The 21,753-nt window shown below is 40.1% G+C and overlaps 1 protein-coding gene across 3 annotated transcripts in view; it reads left to right on the top strand.

The window, feature by feature from the left end:
* Nucleotides 1-21,753, top strand: part of CD2AP (CD2 associated protein) — a 76,238-nt gene that overhangs the window by 13,689 nt on the left and 40,796 nt on the right. The window contains exon 2 of one of the 3 annotated variants that reach the window (XM_021529764.2): nucleotides 8,113-8,273. The exons of 1 other annotated variant lie outside the window; for it this stretch is intronic. In XM_021529764.2, the coding sequence (XP_021385439.1) occupies nucleotides 8,113-8,273 (161 nt within the window). Of the gene's footprint in view, nucleotides 1-8,112; nucleotides 8,274-21,753 lie in introns of those variants that run through there. One more of the 3 variants, XM_021529766.2, reaches the window with a different exon arrangement.

Genomic DNA, 21,753 nt, shown 5'->3' with positions numbered 1-21,753 from the left:
TAACCCATGAGATCTCTCATATCCCTCACTGAAGTTTCTTACACTTTTGATTTTACCTTTGCAGCTGACAGGAAATTCTGCAAAAGTTGGCCAAACTGGAATTAGTTTCAGCCAATAATCACTTTTCCCAAAAATGCCTTCTCACTGCAATGGCACTGACATCCCAATCACAGACTCTCAGACAGTGCAATCCCCAGCCAGCTCCAGGTGCTGTCTCACCACCCTCAGCAGCAGGAGTTCCTTCCTGATGTCTAATCTAAATTTCCCCTAAACTAAAAACCAGTGCCTCTAGTCCTGTCAGTACAGACCTTGGGAAAAAGTATATATTGAAAGGATGCAATAAGGTACTTGTTATCATTAGAAAGTAGAAAATGTGCTGAGACCCCTTAGGAAAGTAACAGAAGTGCCTTTGTGCCAGTGTGTTCCTTCCTCTCTTGCAATGGTGGTTTTTTCCCTTTAAGCTCAGAGCACTTCATCAACATGGGAAGCTGACAGTAGCTGGGCTGTTGGCACTCAAGTGTGGGGAAGCAAAGGCTTCCATGAGATATGGGATATTGTGAGAGTTTCAAAGCTGCTTTGTTGCCATTTTTTTATTTGTTTGATGCTGCTGGTTTTCTCTGTGGTGTGTGTTTATTCTGACTTTGTTATTTTTTTCCTAAAAGCTATCTTTATAGCAGATGGTCTTGTAAACCATCACATATCTAACAGCTCTGGCTGGTCAGCCTCTGTGCTGAGGAAGTGGAAAGGAACTTACTGGGAATTTAGCCTGACTGCAGCAGTGTCTGACTGCCCTCACTCATCTAATGCTGTTTTGAACCTGCTGAGCCTTCTGAGATGGGATGTGTTGAAGAGAGAGTGAAGGCTCATACTCACTTCCGCATGAAATTACTTTAAACAAAGCAAATCCTGTTGGCATCCAAACTGAGTCCCCACTGGGTGACAGCAGGATGTTTGTGGTGCTTCCAAAGACTGGGTGGACATAGCTGAGCTGGTTTTATGTAGAATCAGCTTTGGTCCAACATTGTGTGTTTGTATGTATTGGAGGAATCTTTGGTGCTTGAAAGGATTGTTTGTTTGCCCAGCAACCTGAACTAATAAATTGTACAGATTTAGGTTCTGTCTTTGAAATAATCCATTACTGGAATAATTAGATTACAGCAAATTGGGAATTAATTGTGTATTTAAAAGAAAATGTACATAGAACAACATGAAAATATATATGTTTTATTGGCATTATGTTGTATTATTATAAACTAATGAAAGAATTCTCATGGCTCTGGGCATTTTGCTTAAAATAAGACCATAAGTCAGTATTTGAATAAATGAGGTCAGCATTATCTTAAACTGCAGAGAACCTCCTCTGCCACCTTCCTTCCTTGTGGCAGCAGAGTTTGCTTGGCTGGCATATGGGATCAAAGCTTCAGGAGCAGGAGGAGGTGTGACTGCTTTGCTACAGAGCTGTTTATCTGGGCTGGAGCTGGCACGACTGGTGTGGCTCCCGTGGGAGGAGGCACAGGTAGAAATGGCTCTGCCATGTGTCACTGCTGCTCCAGGGGCTGTACAGGAGGCACCGACCTCCTTCTGAGCTCCTGGGAAGGTAAAACATCTCAGTGGTGATGCTTAATGCTTGCAGTAACCCTTGTGATGCAACTATTTGTAAGTCCTCCATGTGGAATGTGGATGTGATGGCTCTGCCTGGCTCAGCTCAGTGAAATGTCTGCTCTTCTGTGTGGTGTGGCTCAAAACTGGTGACTGTACAGTTAAATATGTGTGGACTATGTGGTCTCCATTAGCTAATTACATTTGTTCAGTTTCTTAATAGCATGGAACTGTATCCTTACCATCAGAGTTGACAGGAATCCAGTAGCCTCATATCAATAATTGTGTTATATTAGGATGTGGTTTCATGGCAGTACTAGCTTTGAGCAAAGCAGCAAGTGGTGAGAGGGGCAAGATGAGTGGATCTGTAGGGGGAAATTGCTCGTGTGAGGGGTCATATTCAGGTTTCAAGTTTTGGACATTTTTATATCATTGTAGTTTTAGTCTAGTCCCATGGACACAATGCTTGTTAAAGATTAATGTGCATTAAGTGTGTTCCTGGGTTTAGTTGCAGTGAAAATTCCAGATTACTTTGTGAGATTGTTCCACACTGAACAGCACCACCACAAATGAGGGTGGTTTGGAGCTTCACTGAGCAGTGTGTTCCTGATCTGGGATGTAGTGGTTGATCTAAAGTGGGTTTGAAGCAGTCTCGTGTCTGACTCTGCAGTGAGACATCTTAAAGAGATAAACTTGCAGAAAGTTGTCATTATAAACTTTCTCTTGGGCTGTTTTTTCTTTATCTGATTCACCAGTATTATAAATAACTACTAATTTAATCAGAGAACAGGGGGAAAGGGGGAAGGGACCACTGAATGTGCATGGAAGAAAGTGGAGGATCACAGCATCCCTTAGGTTAAGATGTCTTGGAATTAACAGCTTTGTGGGTTTCCCATTCTCTGTTGATCATGTAACTTTATTGGGCACCATGAGAAAGGAAGTAGAAAATACTGAATATTTCCATCTGCTCAAGGTTAGTTCCTCAGATGATGGGATAGTTATTAGGGTGTGAAAGGAAGGGAAGTACTTTTGCACAAGACCAGTGCTCAGAGTGGTTTCCCTGATAGTGGGAAATGTGAGGCACTCCCCTATTCTGATTGAGGAGGAGCAAAACTACATCTGTACCCTAAATGAATACTTGGATCTTTGGGGAGCTGGTCATTCTGGTAATTTTTAACCAGGAGTATGGAGCAGATGCAGAGCCTGGAGGAAGCCTGAGCAGTGGGAGCTCTTGGCTGGGAGGGATTTGTCTTTGGTTGCTAAACCCTGGTGCTCACCTTATGCGTGTCTTTACAGGAGAGCTTTGTATACAAAACTCACAGTTTTGGGATCAGGAACTAGAATTTTAAGGGTGGTGGAAGGTCTGTCAGGCCTTTCTATTTAAGCATCTGGGTTGTCATCAGTGACTCAGGTCAGGGTGACAGGAAATTATATGGTATTGAAGTGGAAAGAAAACATTCTTATAACCACTTATGTTTCTTATGTTTAACACTCATGGAGGTGTTTTCATTGTTCAGCATTTAAACACCTGAGCTACATTTTCAGTGTTAAGGTCTGTCTTAAGTGGCTGAACATATACTTAATATTAGTATTAAACCAGCTGAAATTCCTATAGCTCATAAATGGTAGAAGCATTTTTGTGGGAAAGCAGTTGGAAGGATCATTCTCCTTAAGTTCAGCACTTGATTTTGAAATAGTTATGAAGAAAAGTATGGTAGCTAAAAGGGTAAGATTGTGTCCGCTGTAGTCTTTTGTCTGCAGTCTAAACTTGGTCTGCTATAAAATGAAATATTTTTGTAACTCTATTCATACATAATAACAAAATTGTTAGACTTTGTTTTATAGGAGACTAAATTTTGCAGGTTTTATGTGATAAATGTACAAGTGGAAATAGCAGTGCTAATGAAGTTTGTTTTAGGCATCTAGCAACTGTTGTGATAAATTGGAAAAGCAAAAGCTCAGTTTCTAGTATAACTGCAGTTCTGCTGGCAAGGTACTTCTGGAGGTCACACGACTTTCCAGGATTGTTGTTCCAATAAATGACTTTGAACTGGCTTGAAACCTGCCTGAAGAGACTTTTATGGAGCACTGCAGCAATTTTTGCTGCTTCACATTGGACTCTGTCCCTCCAGGCCTGCAGCAGGTTTCAGCAAGGCTTCCCAGTTTCTGCAAGGATTTCAGTTATCTGATGAATCGCTCTCCTCTCATTAAAAAAAAAAAAAAAAAAAGTGTAAGCTATTGAAGTGTTTTTAATGGAATTTATTTTAAATCTGCTTTCTTTGTGTCTTTTTCTTTGGCTACTACAGAAAGGTCACTGGGTTCTGACAGTATTGTAATTCCCTAAACCAAGTACCCAGAATGTGAAACTATGCTGTTTGCTGGATGAGTGCCTATTTCTATTGAAGACACAGGCATGCTAGAATTTTGATATATTTTCCACTCTTCCTTGATTTATGTTTCGGTTTCTGTTTTAGGGCTACCAGAGCGCCTTAGTTACCTCTAGGGCAACTTTGGAAAGTGTTTGCATAGCTGAAGGCGTCCTTTGTTTAAAATCAGAGAAGATGGGTGTAATGTGGCCATGCCTTTTGGGAGACTTGGCCTCTGCCTTGGCACTGGGATGTGGTTGGCAGAAGAGCTGGTTGTGTAAGGTTTGGATAAGTGGGGAGTCCAGCTGTGCCAGCAGTGACTGAATGCCTGGTGCAGGGAGTGTTGCTGTCTTGGCTGACAGTGGGAGCTCTTCTGTCAAAGAGGTGTTAGGCAGGACGCTGTGCTGTGGGGAATTACGTAGTCTGCAGCTGCTGACTGGCTTTGGCGTGTTTGGTGTGTTTTATCACAGAATCAGGTTGGAAAAGACCTCTGAGATCATCGAATCCATGCTATGATCAAACACCAAGTGCCACATTCAGTCTTCCCTTGAACACTTCCCTGGGCTGGCCATTCCAATATATGATCACTCTTTTCACCTTTTTTGTGAAGAATTTCTTCCTAATGTCCCACTCCATCGTTTCACTCTTGTTTTGTTAATGAGGTTGTCATCTCACTAAATGACAGGAGCTGAGCAGACCCTTCCCACAGAGCCATCGTCCTCCAAATATGTCCAGTCAATTTTTTTTTTTGTAGCCGTGTTGATTTTAATCAGTCAGTTGCCCCTAAAAATAGGTCAGAACCTTCAAAAAACACCACCTGGAAGGTTTCCTGAGTATGTTGGAAAGCTGTGATCGCTGGATGACAATGTGTTTATATATGTTTAAGTGCATTTGTTTGGTTTTATTTTGTCCCACTGCCTCTTGTGTTTTCATTGGGCACTGCTTGGTCTTTTCCACACCCTGATTGATGAGATACCCCTGAGCGTTTCCCAGCCCTTGCAGCCTTTCCTTGTGTGCAGATACTGTGAAAACTCAGGAGAAAGTTGTGTGCCCCTCTCAGGTGGACTTTAGTGTTTCTGGATGTGCTAGAAGAGCACAGTAAACCTCACAGTGTTCCTGTTTAAGCCTAAGACTATTTTTCATTTGAGACTTGATAATTACGGACTTTAAGCTACAGATAATTGATTTGAGTGAGGTTTGAAATGGAGGAAGCAGTGTAAAAATCAGAGGGGAAATAAGATAGGTGGGCTTGATATCTTGTGCTGCTGAGGAGTTCTGCTGCACATTCTACCAGTTGAGAATTTTTAAAAACAGTTTTGATCAGCTTGTATTGAGTCCCCCTTACTGCTGACTGATGGCAGTGTATCTGTTCCTGAGTGAAGCTTATAAGTGAGAACCTGAAGCATTGAGAACTAGTACAAGAATTAAGAAGTAAAATCAGTCAACCAATGTAATTTCTAGTAAGTGTTTTATAAGGAGTTGTGATTCTTAAAAACATTTTCTGTCATCGCTGGACTCTGTTTTTACTTGGGTAAATATTATACTTTAGTATTTTTCAGAGATTTATTTAATCTGGACTGTTTTGGCAGTACAGAGGTTTCTTGCCCATCACTCAGATGATTCAGCTAGTGCTACTTGCTAATATTGAAAAGCAAAACTTTAAGTGTACTTGAGGATCACGTAGTAACAAGACATGGGATGTGTAGCTCCTTGCTGATCCTCTGCCATCATATGAAAAAAAAATCTATGGGATTAAAAGATTTAACATTCCCCATGGTCCCTTCCCCTTTACAGATGAGGCAGCAGAATTCGTATCTGTTTTGTCTGTGTATCCATGAGGGTGAGGATGGCTTTGGGTATCACTGAGGAAATCAGCACTTTGGTATTACAAGAGGAAATTCAGCACCTAAATTTCAAGTGTAAGAAGGTGATGTCTGTTTACTGCTATTTGTCTTTGGAACATAAAGACATGTGGGTGATGACTTGGGGGTTTTTCAGGTTCTCTGTTGTTGGCATGATCAAGTTGGTGTTTTGTACTCTGGAAAGGTGACCAAATAAATGTGCTGTGCATTTCAAACACAGATACAGAAACGTTCTCCCAGGGGAATAAATAAGCTTTCAATAGAATTGGTTCATGTTGACACAGTGTGGATGTGATTATCTACTGCAGCTGTGGAAAAAGGACCAGGTGTTTGGCAGTTCAAGTCACTGCTGTGAGCATTTGCCATGACTGACACTCTGTTGTGATCCATTTTCCATGTTTAACTTTGTAAAGCTGTTCTATAGGATATGTTACCTGCTAATGTGCTTCAAAACAGTGTATCATAAGATAAATAAGTGACATGAATATTTCTTACATTTTTCTACATTTATAGGTTTCCAGAATGGCTGGGCTGAGTTGGTTGGAAGGTGAAGTTTTCATTTGCAGACTCTTAGGTGATGAATGGCTGTTGTCTTTATGATTTGTGACTGTCAGAATTTCCTGTGTGTTTGGCAATATTTTGTCAGCCATTCAAGCGACAGTTCTGTGCAGAAGCAAGACAGAACTATTGTGCTTGCTGCAGGCAGTAATGGGAGAATAGGATGCTTTGAAAGAAGCTCAAAGAGTACATTTGGGAAAGATAAATGTCTACAGTAGAAAAAGTATGTGCTGGAAATTCCAGCTATGTATCATAGGCAGGTAACTCTAGTGATGACTTCTGTTCATAAGAAATATTTTTTTTTTTGTTAAAGGAAGAAAGTTTAAAAATTAAGTCTTTGTAAGTCTTCAAATTAAGTCTGGCGAAATTAAGTCTTCACATTTATGTCTACTGATTCCTTTGTTAATGGGTGCATTCAGAAAATAGTTTGCCAGACATATCATTCAAGCATCTCTTGCATTCATGTCGCCATCATGAATCATGTAGTTCTATTTTTTGCTAAGGGTTTTCTGGCTGTCCATAGGCAGCAGAGGGATAAGGGCTTAATTGCAATCACTGCATCTGCACTTGTGATTAAAACTGCCCACAGATCGGAATTACACATTGGTTTAATTACACAAGGAAATAATGCTTCTTCCCATTTGATTTCTTCATTTTTTAATTAATTGTTGGGTATTATTATGCACTGATAAAATAGATTAACCGGGGAAACTTCTGCAACCATTCAAGATTTCTGTCTTTTAGCCTTGTGCTCTTGTGCACTGTGATCTTCAGAGGAGAGGGAGGTTTCAGTGAAGACAGGGTTTTAACATATGTCAGTGCCTGGCTATTTGACTGAATTTGAGTGAGAGTGAAGATTATTTGGTTGCTGCAGGTTTGTGGAAATTTCGGGCATGAACAGAATTTCTTGATGAACAAATGGGTCTTTATTGCCAAACAAGCCTTAAACTGTCAGTGAGCAACTCTCATGGATCTAGTGCAACAGATGGACAAGTGTCTGAACGCTGCTGTGCTCCTCTGAGTAAACTCGATTGTATCAAAAGTAAAGCTCACTTGCTTATTCTACTTTGTACAAACCAAATGCCTCTGAAGGAGGTTGCTTTTTTATGTATTTGCAGTTTAAGTTGTGTGGTACTGGTAATCACACACCTTCTAACTATATCGCATTTCTTGGATCAAGCCTGCAAAATTTGTGTGTGTAGCAATTAGTTTTTTGCAAATGCAGTAGCAGGCTGGAGTACGAGGATAAATAAGGCATTGCAAGTATGTACCATACACAAAGAGTGTACCATACACAAAGTGTCTGATTCTTGGCCCCAAGTGGGCACTGAATGAGAAACACTTGCCCTGTGGGCAGTGATTCACAATTAGCAAATCTTCAGCTGGAACTTGGTGGGGAAAAAGAAAACATTGCCAGCAATTCCTTCCACCAGACATGAACAAAAGCCCACCCACCACCACAAAAATAATGACCTGGTGTCCTATTCCTAAATTTACTTTATTCTAATAGGTGCCTATGCAATTGTTTCTCCCTCTCAAAAATGCATGGGAATGTCACAATTCACAGATGAGCATTGCTGTGAGGGAAATGCTTGTTGTTAGCATTCATTGTTAGGTTTGCTTTTTGAATGTGCATGGCTTTCAAGTTGCATTTCCCATTCTGGGTTGTATTCATTGTGCATGGTTTGTTTTTTTTTTTTTTTTTTTTTTTTTTTCTTCCTTTTTAGTGGACTATATTGTGGAATATGACTATGATGCAGTGCATGATGATGAGTTAACAATCCGAGTTGGGGAAATCATCAGGAATGTGAAAAAACTGGAAGAAGAAGGATGGTTGGAAGGGGAGTTAAATGGCCGAAGGGGCATGTTCCCCGACAATTTTGTGAAGGTGAGTTTTCTGCATTGGCTTGATTTTACCATGATGGTGTGACTGGGTCATTGTTACTGAAATAGTTGGAATACACAAAAGTTGTATTTGTAACAGGATTATTTTTTTTTTTTAATGGGAGGACATTCAAGGTGCTGACATTTTTTTAATATGCTTTTGAAGATTTTTAAAATTTAAATTCTGCCATCTGTTCTTACTGTAGCATTTATTTTGGCCTCTATTCTTGCATTATGTGGTTTCACTCTGACTTCAACCAAGTTATCTGTAGCCACGGTTACCTGCTTTAGTGGGATGAACTGATTAAAAAACCAAAAATATAAGAAAACCCTAAACCTACCCCTACAGAAGACATCCAGCCATGAGAGAGTTGGCAAAGTGAGGTCACAGCTCAGCTCATCTATAATGAAAACCTGCATCTTCAGGCTGTGCTGATGTGGATTCTTCAGCCTGGATCAAGCTGCTGTATTTGAAGGGGCAATTCTGCTTTACCCTGGACTCTGCTGCTGGCTCTGCCTTTTCTGTGGCTCTGCAAACTCCTTGGTGTAACACTTCCACATAGTTCAAGTGAATGTAGGTATTTCTACCCCTTTTGAAGTGAAATTAATTCTTTGCAAACCAGAACTATCCAGTGTATCTTACTGTGCTACCTTCATGTTGTAAAACCTAAGGGGATATTGGTCCAGTGCTGTAAACACTTCTTTATACGTATTTTGAATTTTATGATTTTTCTGAGAAATTGAAAAAGTGAAATTATTATTTTATGACTTACTGTGAGGGGTTTTAAGATTTTCCCTTTAGAACTGATGGGAACAATCCAGTTGTACTCAGAGAGGGTCTCATACCAAGGGAAAGTTTGTACAAATGCTTTTCACTTGTCTAACGTTTTCAAGTTGTTGGTAGTTTAGTTTGAAGTAATTTTTAGGGTTTTGAATCCTGTATAAATAGTAACTTGACCTCAAGTGGAGTTTGATGATCACTGTGATGATGTTCTTAATTAGCTCTGAAGTGCTGTGTAGGAAGAAAGCATCAGTTCTTTGCTGGTTTGTGTGTCATCTGTTTGTCCAGCTGCAAAGATGGGTCAGATGTGACATGTTTCTGTGTTAATTAGCATACTTGTTGGGTGTTTTCTTGCTCTTCTGCAGCTGTGGCTTTTCTAAACTTTATTTAAAATTATTTCCATCCTAGCATCTCAGCTGCAGGTGTTTTAATCTTTCCAGCTGTTCACATGTGCATAGCATGGTCGGATGTCCTGAATTACAGGGGACAATCAGTCTTCTAGAAGGCGTAGGGGTTTGGAGAAGCAGAAGGGAAGTTGTGTAGAAGAAAATCATCACTTTTGTTTCATGACAACAGGGGTAACTTGCCTTCTTGGTGCTGGAGCTGAGTGCTGGTGCTGATCTTGGGAACTTTTCTTCAAGGTAATATGTTGAGGCTGGAAGGCTGTTGTGCAGTGGTGAGATCATGGGAAAGCATTAATTGTTAGGGAGGTGAAAGTTGTGTGTTTTCTTCGTGGTCAATTTATAGTTTCTTTGTAAAAGTTAATTTACAGGTAGTGATAGTTTGAGAGACTTTCTGGGAAACCTGTTGCAGCAAAGTGTTTTGGTGGTGTGTTGTTGTTGTTTGTTTGTTGTGCCTCCTCTCAAACCATTCTCATTTGCTGCTGTAGTAGACTGTTGGATCATGCTGGAGGATCTGTGGGATGTTACTATGACCAGACTCAGCAATTAAACTCATATGTCCCTTCTTGGCCTGGTGTGCTGTTAACACCTGCAAGGTGTGGGTGACCTGCTGGAGGGAGGTGGAAATGAGCTCAAGCAGGGCTGGACTTTGGCCCTGTGAATGAGGAAAGTCCCTGGAGAGATGGGTTTATTTGTTTGCTGCTAAGAGAGCCTCCACCATTGGGAGTGGTAAGAACAGTGAGGATACCGACAAGAGATGAGTACTGCTGACTTCTCATGGCCTACATGAAAGGGAAGGAGCATAAAAGTATGAAAGGGGACAGAAATGTGACCAGAATGCACAAATTGCTGTGGGCAATACTGCGTGTTGCACTAAGTTTTACATACTTGGTTGCAAAATTCTAGGGCTGTACATAAATATTTATTACTTCCTGAAAGGATCATCTTACTCTTCTGTTACGAGTATAATTTCATGCATTAAATGAGGATATGGCCTGAATGCATTATGTAGTTCAATTTGTGGTGGCTCTTTGGTGACATATGTATACACACTGGTTTGTTAAGAATTGAACTGCAGCCAGGATATAGCCTCTCCATGCAGACTATGGATGGTAAATTTTAATTTGTGCTGATCTGGAAAAGATTAAAGTTTGAAGCTGAAAGTGCATGTGTTATCCACTAGGTTTGCCTTCATATGTAAAATCTAAAAACATATTAAATATGACAGACTAAATGGGGTAAAGATGAACATGTTTTCTTTTTCAAATATTAGATGCTATTAGAGAAGATAAATTTAAAAAAAAATAAATCAAAGCCTTTGATTTTCATCAACTGAAAGAGAATTGGGAGGAAGGTTCTAATTCAAGGTAGCTTGGTTTTGCTAATTTTGTTTGTCTCTTCATGCTGTGTGAGGGCAGGAAAAGAGCTTGTTGCCTTGGTGCCAGCTGCAGATTGTTCTTGGCTGTCAGGCAGCACAAGGCTGCTTCTTGCCTGTTTGAAGGACAAGCAAAATGTGGACAGGAGGATTATTGCTGCATGCTGCCTGAATATGTTGGATGTCCCAGATTGAAACTGTATCTATCCTCACTGCTAAAGCACATCAGTCCCCTTCTCTTCCTTCCTTCTGCCCATACATTGCATTTACTGCCATTTTATGCCACATCTCATGCTTTGAGAAATTTATCTTTTCTGTTTGAAGTATGGCTAAATGCTGTCAGCTTCATTTTGGGTTGTTAAAGCAGGAAATAGCTTTTTGATTAAGTTTTCCTTTTATTTCTCAAGTCTTTTAAGTATTGCAAAATAATTTTAAATTGTGTGGTAGACTTGTTTTCATGTAGTGGTAGCAGTTGGGTCTTTGCTGTTAGAAGTGTGGCAGAGGAAGCTGAGACTGTTTTTAATTGGGTTAATTTGTTATACAGTGTGGGTGTGCTAAGCACTATGTGACTTTGAAACACTCCTATGGAGAAGGGAATTTATGGAAGCTTCTTGTGGAAACTGATGTGATGCTGATGCTTGGTACTTTATAACATCATCTGGTAACTTTTTGGTTGGGTTTTAATGGCTTCTACCCAAGCCTTTTTTGCATATTGATGGGGAGAGCTAGAGAATGATCAGAGCGTGGTGATGTCTGGTTCCTGGTGCCAGCTAGGACCAGGCTGTTTTCTGTGAGCCCATCACTTGCTGCATTAATGAGCAGTCTGAGATGGTCTATCCCAAAAGGTGCAGTTCTTGGTGCAGATTTCTACTTGCATAATTTTGCTTTAAAAGAAAGAGCTAAAGGGAGCCCCATAAAGCCTCTGAAACATCCTCAGATACAACTGTGCAGTGCCACTGTATGGGGTAGGGAGTGGAAGGTGTTGTAAAGGCTGGCTGTGAACTCGGTGTGGGATGCCCAAAGCAATCCTAAAATGAGAAGATGGTGGTAAATGTACAGTTGAATACAAGTGGGTTAAAAAAAAAAGTGCAGTTACACTGCCTTCTTGTGAAGCTCATTTCCTTGAATTCACTTTTCAGTGCTGCAGCTTCTTAAAGATGTTCTGCCTGTGTTGCAGAGCTGGATTTTGGAGTGCACATGTTTCCAGTGTTATTAACAAAACCTCCTGTGAAATTCCTGTTTAAACTGTGTGCATATCCTCTTTGAGTGGGGTTGAATTAGAGTTCTTGTTTCTGACATTGTTATTGCCATTTTTCTGCTTCTTATATGGGCAATTTAAATAAACAACTTCATAAATTCCTGAAAGGATTTACCAATGGAACCTAGCAGATTTTTATTGTTTTCTTTGAGAGCAGCTTTTCCTTTCTAAAATCCATCGCAGTGAAAATGTGCACACATTCGTTTCCAGTGTAGTAATGCTGTTAGATGGAATGTGTGGGTTTTTTTGAGATACTAATGTGTGTGGAATGTGTAAGACTTTTTTGTTTTGGGTTAGGTTTTATTTCCATTTGCTTCTTGACCTTTTATAATATACAGGAACAGTTCTCTGAAAGTAAAGATTAAGAGTCCAGGCCTTCCCTCCTTCAGGAAATCCCCAAGACCTCCCTCTTTTCTCTGGCCCAATGAGTCTTAACTCCCTGTTTTGCATTTACTTTGACAAGATGGACTAAGATTCATTTTTGTTGATTTGTCTTGTGGTCTGTTCACTGTGCAGACACCTGTTGTGTTGATAACTGAAAGTGATTGTTTGGTGTTCATCCTTCTGCTTATTTTCTTAAGGCTTTTGTCCCTGCATAGCTGAGAAGGTTTTTTTAAGAACTGAAGTTCCTTGTTTTATTTAATTTATTGCTATCTTAGTTTTGTAAATAGCTGTATTGTGAGTAATAGGCTTTACATGGTAGTAAAACCAGTTTGATCATAAGCTCAAGGCAGTAACTCGGATGAGGGAGGAGCAGTGGATAGATTAATCAGTAGCTTTCATCGGTTAAGGCAGAGAGGTTTGCCAGCAGGCTCTGGGGACATTCTGGTGAGTGAGCTGGGCACTGCTCTGGGCGAGTTTGGGCCATGCAGTCCCTCAGCCTTGGAGCTGGTGCAGGGACAGCCTCCTGCCTGTACAGGTGTGAGCAGCTGCTGCCGCTCTAGTGCCGAGCCTGGATCCTCTCCAGCTTAACACGTGAACTTTGCTTGCTGGGACATTTTTCTTCCTCCCGCTAAATAAAAAAAGCCTGCAACACTGGGTGTGTTCGAGCAAATATGTCCTTGGAAGTGGTAAGCCTGTTTTATTTTCCATATGTTCTTAACATCAAATGTTGTAAACAGAATTTGTGTTTCGGGGTAGTGAAGGAAACAGCATGAATTAAAAAGTTATGCTTGCAATATGATCTTGAGGGTTTATTTAGTATATGGTGTAAATTCATGGTCTTAGAATTGTTAGTGTAATAAAATTACTTGGGGTTGGTTTAGCTCGTGTCCCCTTCTGTAGTATATGGAGACACTTAGAGATTGCAGACATCTACTGTGCTTGCAGAAAGAGTTCCTTTTTAAAAGGATGATTTATTTTTAGTTGATTCTTTCTGTTCAACTTCCTGTGTGTTTGTGGAAACAAAACACAGCCCAAGCCTCTTTTCTTCCCTTTTCATCACCCCCTAGACGAACACTTCGGATTAGCACCCTGTTTGCTGCTTTTGTCCTGTGTTCTCACTGGAGGGATGCTGTTAAACACAAGTGTGCTGTGAGCCAGTGAGAGAAGTTTTGTCTGAAAGCTCTTTCAAGCATAGCATCTTCCTTAATTCCTTTACAGAAATAGTAAGTTGACCTCACCCAGAACTTTAAACAGGAATCATGGAGTTGGGAGGGATCTCAGACAAGACAGACTCTTCTAGTCTACTTCTAATCTGGGCATGATTAAAAAGTGTAGTAACATTAGTTAAAAAAGCAGATAAATAAATAAACTTTTAAGCAATGGGTATAGGTTATGCCATACACATTTAGTTTGAAATAAGTAGGATGTATTTAAGGAATAGAATAAAATACCCATTTCCAAAGTGTTGGTGTCTGCTCCTTAAAGTACTCTGTCCAAAATATTTGCATCCAAGTAAGGCTTGGAGAAAACAAGTTATGTAGCAATTTATTGTTCCTGTTGGTCAAATTACATTTCACTTTATGCAGCCTTTTCCTTTGTTTTATTATTGCTTTGAAGAAACTGTCACCACTAGCAGTGGGTTGTGCAGGGAGGTGACACAGAGTGCTCAGAGCAGCACTGCTTCTCAGGCAGAGTAGGCAGCCCTGCTGGTAAGAAGGTGATATTTGCTTCGGAGCTGGCAGTTCTTGTTTCTCAGAAACAAAGATTACATGTGAGATTGAAAGCCATATTAAGTAATTTCAGTTTCAGTACTGAGTATATGAGAGAAGCACTGGGCTCTCTCTTCAGGCAAGGAGTGAAGCTGAGCATTCAGGCTGGTGCTTTAACACCTGTTGATAATATTATGGTGTCAAGCCATTGTTCCTGCTGATTTTTCTCAGGCTTTTGGGGGAAATAGGGCCACTGGAGGAGAGTGTAATTTCAGGGGGTACCTTGTGGGTTTGCCTGAGCTGCACCTGCTAATCCCATCCATTGGCACATGCTTGGGATTTGTGAGAATGGTGATAACGATTCCTGTGCTTGCAGGGTGAGAGACAAGTCTCTGCTATCCAGCTGTTTTGGCTGGAATAAACAAGGAAACATTTTTTTTCCAACTGCAGTGTTGGTAATTGGCTTGGGTGAGCCTTGCTTAAGATGTGGAAACTATTGTTTCTAAAAATAACAGTAACAAAAATTAAATAAACTGAAAACATAGACAGATATAACCAGTGGCACTGAAATATCATCATTTTCACTGTATTTCAGAGCTCACCATGATTTATTCTTATTCCTGTGTCTTTTCCTGTTGAGTCACTGGATTGACTGCCTGGGTTCAGACCAGTTGGGTCCTGACCCTGTGAAGTCCCTTTGTGGTGTGACTATATCTGGCATAAAGAGGGGAAGTCTGGAGGTGTATTTGATTTAGCACTATAGAGCTGCCTTTGCTGACCCAGCTCTGCCCACACAGCCATTTGTGGGCACCTGTGTGTCAGGTTGTCTTTTCAGCTGTCACCATGTCCACACAGGAATTTCCTTTGTTGGTGTTGTCTGGGGGTGTATGAATTATTTAATATTCCAAGGCAGTATAAGTATCTAGTTTGGTAAGAAAGAGCATGCAAGTGAGTTGACTATTTGAAATATTTATCTTGATGGACTGTTAGATCTGAAATGTCACAGATGCTGTCCTCAAAAGTGAACTATTTAACTGCAGGAAATTTGTTGAAATCATGTGCCCCTTTCTCTGTCCAAGGTGACCTGTGCTTTAAGACATTGAAAAAATCACCTGAGAAAAAGATTTCAGTTTGCGTTCGCAAGCTATTGTTTCACTGCAAGAGTAAAAATCTGTGGCGTTGTGAAGTCTTTAGTGGCTGAATGTGAACACAAAATGGGGGAAACACTGATGGTTCTTATAATATTTAGTATCTTTTCAAAGGTGAAATATATATATGTTGATGTTGTGTTGTTAAGAGCATGAGAGAAATGGAAGGAGTCTCTAAATTTTGACTCAGTGGCAGCACTGATAGGGAACTTCGGGGAACTTAAGGTGCTGTTCTGAAGGACAGCAGGATAAAGCTGATGGATGTGATTAATGACCTATGTGAATACAGCTTAATGTGCTAATTATTCCCTCTGATTTGAGTTATCCAAGTTTGTTGATTGTACCCGTGCCTCTTGCTTTTCTAAATGCCATATCAGCTTGTGATGTTGCTCCGTGGTAACAGCATGCTCCTGGATCCTCCCAGAGCTGCTCTGATTGAGTGTGATGGTTTGTGTGGAAGAAGCAGGTTTATACATGTCCCTATTCCTGTAATCACGTGAAGCAGTCTGCTCCATTGTCCATCCTTATTTAGATGTTACACTTGATTCATATGTAATTTTATAGCTTTCTCTCCAAGCACAGGAGCAAGACAACCATTCCCTGCCTGGAGGCTGCAAACAGGGTGTGCTTCATCAGATGTTTGCAACCATCACTGAGCAAACTCCACAAAGCATTGCTGGTGTTTTGGGCAGCAGGGACTGAGTGGGCTTGTGCAGGAACATGATTTTTACATTTAGACTTTCCCTGTGTGCAGAAGTCTAAAATACAGCTATAAATATGCACTCTGGAATTAGCATATGTGATAAGACCAAAGAGGTCAGTTACCAGGTGCTGTTTGCTGTAATGTTTGTTACATCCCAAGAGGCTCTGGCTGCACATTCCAGCCATGTAATTGTAGTCCTTTGCCATATGTCTCATAAATCAACATGTGTGTACACTCAACACAGTTAATATTAAATCGGTTCCTTTGCTTTTTTATGAGGTGGAATGAAGTAATCTTGTGAAGTAATCTACCCTCGTGCTTAAACCTGCACAAGGGTAGCTCATCTCTGTCGTATCTCTTAATGTTTGCACCAATTGTGAATTTTTTGTTTAGTGGCTCATCATTTTGGAGGGGGAAGTTAGATCTCTGCTGTCGTGGTTTCAGTATTGAGTTTCAAGTGTACGTGTTTTTTGATCACTGGCTTTATTCAGTATTATGAGCTGATCTGAAAGTTTATTGTGGTAAATATTTTTTAGGTTTAACAAGATTTTTTGGTGCTCTTCACTTTGTAAAAATATATTTTGGTGTATGTATGTGAATTCATTAGCTTTGGACTTGGTGTAATAAGCTTTTGAATTCATAGAAACTGATGGTGATAAGCATGTTACATAGATGCTTTCAAAACAGGAGCAAAAAGCAGGATGCATTTTCAGTTAAAAATGTTAGTTAATGGATGAATCTCTGGTAATACCTAATATTTAAACCTTTTCTAATATCCACTGAGACTCCAGATTTATATTTTTAGCCCATATTTTACAATCTTTTAAGCATTTAATTTTGTGTCCTAGGCAAGACTTGTGAAGGGATGTGAATGTCAGTGTTTTAACTTTGGCCACAAGTGAAATGCTGAAGGTTTTACAGGCAATGAGATGGTGCCATGGAAAAAGGATGCAGGGAAGAAGAAAGCTGAGGGTGACAGAATGGAGGCAGAAAGGATGATGGTGAGAAGGAACAAGGGATGTTCTGAGTTGAACATCAAAGTGAACCTGTAGTGGTTACTGGTTTCTCTGGACCAGCAGTAGAGGCAATTAACTGGGAGAAGGGAAAGAAATGCCTTCCTGCCTTCCCATGTGGGGGAAGCTGATAAAACACATGTGCTGTAGAGCTGGAGCTCAGTCTTGCCTTTTGCCACGTGTGATTCTTGCTTTCATTGATCTGAGGCACTATTTTGTGGCTGGTGGTTGACAGGACATTAACTGTTATTCTATAAAACAATTACAAGAAATATAATTAAATTTTCATATATATGTATTAGCAAATATAATAGAGAAGAAATTCAATCAGTATTTTAAACTGGTTTTATCTGGCTATGAACATGGCAACACCATAAAATATTCTTAAGGTATTATTTTCAGAAGTATTTTAAAATTAACTGTTTTCTTAATTAAATGGTTGGGAAACATTGATGTAAAGATCTGTGCTTCCTCTAGTTACTCATGTTAATTTAGGTTTCCTTGCTCTGCTATTGGTAGACCTGGTGAACTGACTGCTGAACTTTCCTGCATCTGGGCTTTCAGGTTTTGTTTGAGGTCTCTTGTATTTTTGCCAATATTAACAAGACTTCATGTCAGATTCTGTTTTGACACTTCCTTGGTGCAAAGTTTATACGTATCTAATTCTCCATGACAAAATTACTTCTACAGAATGTTCCTTATGTAGGAAAGTTCAGCTCTTTGTTTGTTCTTGACCTTCAAGTATGACAATTATTCAGTGACTCAGGTTTTAGTCCTTAAATCTGCAGCAATTCAGTTAATTTTTCATACTTCCTGGAGATCCCACATGTTACATATTGTGAGAAAGAAGTGATACCTTGCCTGATTGATTATTGTTTTCCTCCCACACAAGGAGACAGTATGATTAAAATATCTATATTTAGCATAGATTATAACTAATGTAAAAATGTTGGTAACTTGTTAAACCATGTTATGTGATGTGGGTGTGGTTTAATAGAAAGCAGCAAGTCAGACTGTGAAGAGGCAAAGGCAGGGAGTGCTGCTGCCTCTGTTGGTTCAGCCTGATGGTGGGTCAGCACTTAAACCCACTGAATCACTGTTGAGCATTCCCTACTTCAACCATAAATTAAGTCCCCCAAAATCAACTCATGACACCTGTTACACTCTCCAGGAGGTAAGTTATCTTGCAAACAAAGGTTATTCATCTTGTCTGTTCTTCAGATGGTAGCTGCTTTCATCTTTAGGTGATTTGTTTCTATTTTCAAGGATAATGTTTAATTCTCTGGAAGGTCAGGGGCAGCCTCTGACCTCTCCCAGCCAAGCTCTTCTCTTGGGAGGTGGAACCTGCTCTGATCTCCTGAATGCCCCAGGGGAAAGAACTCAGCAGCTTCTGAGCTATTTTGGTCCATGGATTTTCATGATGGTGCCCTTTAGGTCGGGTAAAGTAATGAGACAGGTAGAAACAGCTGCATGTTACTCATCTTTCTTTTGTTGCCTTTATTAAATATTTTGCCTCTGGGCACCAACATTGAGGATGAGAAATCATATTTTCTACTCAAGGAAGAGACACAGGCAAAATGAAAGGATGTGGGATATCTAAGATTTAAGTGACTGGAGCTGTTAAGGCTACCAAGTGCCTGCCTGTCTGTTGCTGCTACTAAAACTGGAAATGTGGTGCCTAAATAATTAGTTATGTGAAGATTTTTGTGCTCCAGGAACTGAGGTTTCATTGCTCTTGAACAGCTTACAGATGACAATCTATAGGCAACTATACAGATTTTTATATGTATTTATATAGATTTTAATATGTATTTATACAGAGTCACATTTCTACGTGTTTTTTTTTTTTTTTCCAGGAATGGCATTTTGCAGGCTGTGAACTTGTATAAAGAGAACTATTGCCTGCTTCCAATTCTTCCCTCTCCTGTAAAATGGCAGGTTCAGTTCTGAGTTACTTATTTTCTATGCTCTAAAATATGAATCATGGACTTAATTTTTCAGTCCATGGATTCTTCACTGCTGTTCTGATGGGGAAGAAAAGAGACGAGATAATTGTATGTGTAGGCTCAGACATTTATTGTTGTGTGTTCTTTAGCTCAGCCTCTTTAGAGATTGAGACTATTATCTACTGCTTGAGATCTTGCTTTAAAAGGTACTCAGCCACTAAGAGTAATGCACTCATAAGAAGTCTAAAGATGACTGTTCCTTGTATGATGGCATATATAGGAGGAGATGGCAGTTGAAGCCTTAATATGTATGTGTAGTTGAAGAATCTAGCTGAGGATTTAGATTTGCTGGATAATGAACTTCTCTGTGGCATATAATTCAGGAATAGACCTCATATTTTTAACTCCTGGCCTTTCAGACACTCTGACCTGCTTTCTGCATCTCCACTGCCTGCCTGATTTGAGAGCTCAGCTCAGGGAAGTATCCAGCTGTCCCCACTGGAGCTGTGGGTGGGCAGGCAGCTGCTGGAGGGGAGGCTGCTCCTCGGAAGTAGGTCAGGAGCACTCACTTGTTTTAACAGCATCATGAGGCTGTGCAGGCATTTACATGTGTTGCATTTTTGTCTGCATATAAAGAATAGTTCTTGCATCACCATTGCTGCACTTAAACGATTTGGAGATTTTTATTTGTAAACATGCATTTCTGTGACGGATTATTCAACTGTGATAGAGGCAATTAAAGCAAAAACCACTTTTTAATTTTTTTTTTGTAGTTAAATTTCTCTACTTGTTTTTTGCCTATCAGGCTTCAGTGAGTTTGTAAGTGTTGTGAAATACGCATTCAGTGGAGATTATGAAAACTTCAAACCTTTATGACTACTGCTGTAGTTCACAACAGAACAAGTGGGTGGTTGCTTCCCAGTGGAGTGTGTTTTACGCCAAGAGACAGTCTGTATTGACCTTGTACTGCCAACTCATAAATGTGTAAAATCATGCTGCTCATGGAAACACTGACAAGCCTTGAACTGCAGTGGACTGGCAGAATAAAATTATTAAAATTTTCAGCTGCAGTTAATGTTATATTTCCATTTTGGTTTTGCTGGCTGGCAGCTGGCAGTGGCCTCACCTTGGGGAAAAAGATGAAGGGTCCTGGAGCTTTTTGTTGGTATTGTCACAACACAGACTTGCTCTGATAATGTGGGTATACAAGGCTGACTTAAAACCCACCAAAAACAAAGAGAAAACTGCCGTGTGACAGGAGCCTTGGGTATGTTCAGGTTGGGTGTAGTGGTACCTCAGATGTGAGACCTGTGGGCAGTGTCATTTTCCAGCCACTGAAGTTCAAGCAAGCTGTTTGGAAGAGATGTGAGAATTGCAAACTCTTATTGACGTTATTAATAGGGCATGAATTAATGCTTGCATCAATAACTGTCAGTTTTGAGAGCTCCAGCCTGTCTTTGTGTAGAAATTACTTCCTTTGTGAAAAGAGTAATAAGGATGATGCCCAGAATGAAGATGCTGGCAGGGGTGATGGGTGTGTATCAGAGGATCCTTATGTGTGCTTTTGAAAATTAATCTTGGAGCACTTCCCTGCTGTTAGAAGACTGATGTGAACTACAGGGTTGTGGTGTAGTGGACCACATGCAGGTGTGGAGACCAGGGATTCCTGAATTTGTTTCAGTTTGGTTTAATTTTAGTATGGTTTATAATGCCCCAAGGAAGTATAATTAATGTTGCAGTTTGTCTTTAATAATGAGAACAAAAACCCAGTTCTTTCTGTACAAGAATGTAACAAATAATAGAGGGTTAAATATGAAAAAAGCAGTTGCTGGCCCATTTAGGCATTGCTTACTGACACCTTCTGTAGTTCTTTGTCGAAACTAGATTTATGCCTGGCTGCTTGGCAGAACTCTGTTGCGTGGTTGTTTTTTCTCTCCTTGTTGCAAAGCAGCTCCATGTGATGCTCCAGTGCTGTTTTTTAATACACAAAGTAAAACATCACTGTCGACTCCGATTCAAACCTGACTGGAACCAGTCCTGTACCCCGTCTGCTCCTTGTAAATCTGATGGACTTGTAGTGTCTGCTCCTGTTTTTATCACCGTAACCTTGAACTTCTCCTTGCATCCTCTTTGCTTTCGTGTGTCTTGGATTAGGATGATTGCTTAGTTGTATATTGAAGTGTTCACAGCTTTCCTATCCTGGCTGTGGTAGGAAGGTACAGAGAGTACCTTCCTGGTGCTGCTGGGTTCTCCCGCTGTCTGATTGTTCTTTTGGATGTCTGCTGAGGAAATTCTTCACCAGTAAATCTCCAGCCTTTGCGCTGGCAGCAAGATTTTCTGCATGCTATAACTATCCACAGAATTATTTTAGGTCTTATTTTTTTTAATGTAATTCCACTGTACTTCCTGAGACCCACAGTATTTTCTACCTGTCACTACTTCACATGGAGACTCAAGCCTGGCAAGAAAGTTGCTCAAGCATTGCTCTTTTTGGTTTTGCATATTTGATCTTTTGTAGTGGGTGCTGCTTTTGTCTGAAATAATTTCGAATTATTTATAACCTATCCATAATTTTGCTGCCTTTGATGCTGGACTTAAAAGCATATTGTCTGTTTAATTCAAATTACTGATTGAGGTGGTGCTTATCTCACAATATTTTCTAGCATTTGGAAGTGATGTGTGTGTTGGTTTTTATTCTTTTTCATCTAATAAATAAATTTAAAAAAAAAAGAAAAAAAGGTCATGTTTTTGACCAAACTGCCTGTG

The sequence above is a fragment of the Lonchura striata genome, chromosome 3, assembly GCF_046129695.1.
Source record: "Lonchura striata isolate bLonStr1 chromosome 3, bLonStr1.mat, whole genome shotgun sequence".
Lineage (NCBI taxonomy): Eukaryota > Metazoa > Chordata > Aves > Passeriformes > Estrildidae > Lonchura > Lonchura striata.
Note: the sequence above shows the minus strand (reverse complement) of the source record. Positions and strands in the feature narration are given on the sequence as shown.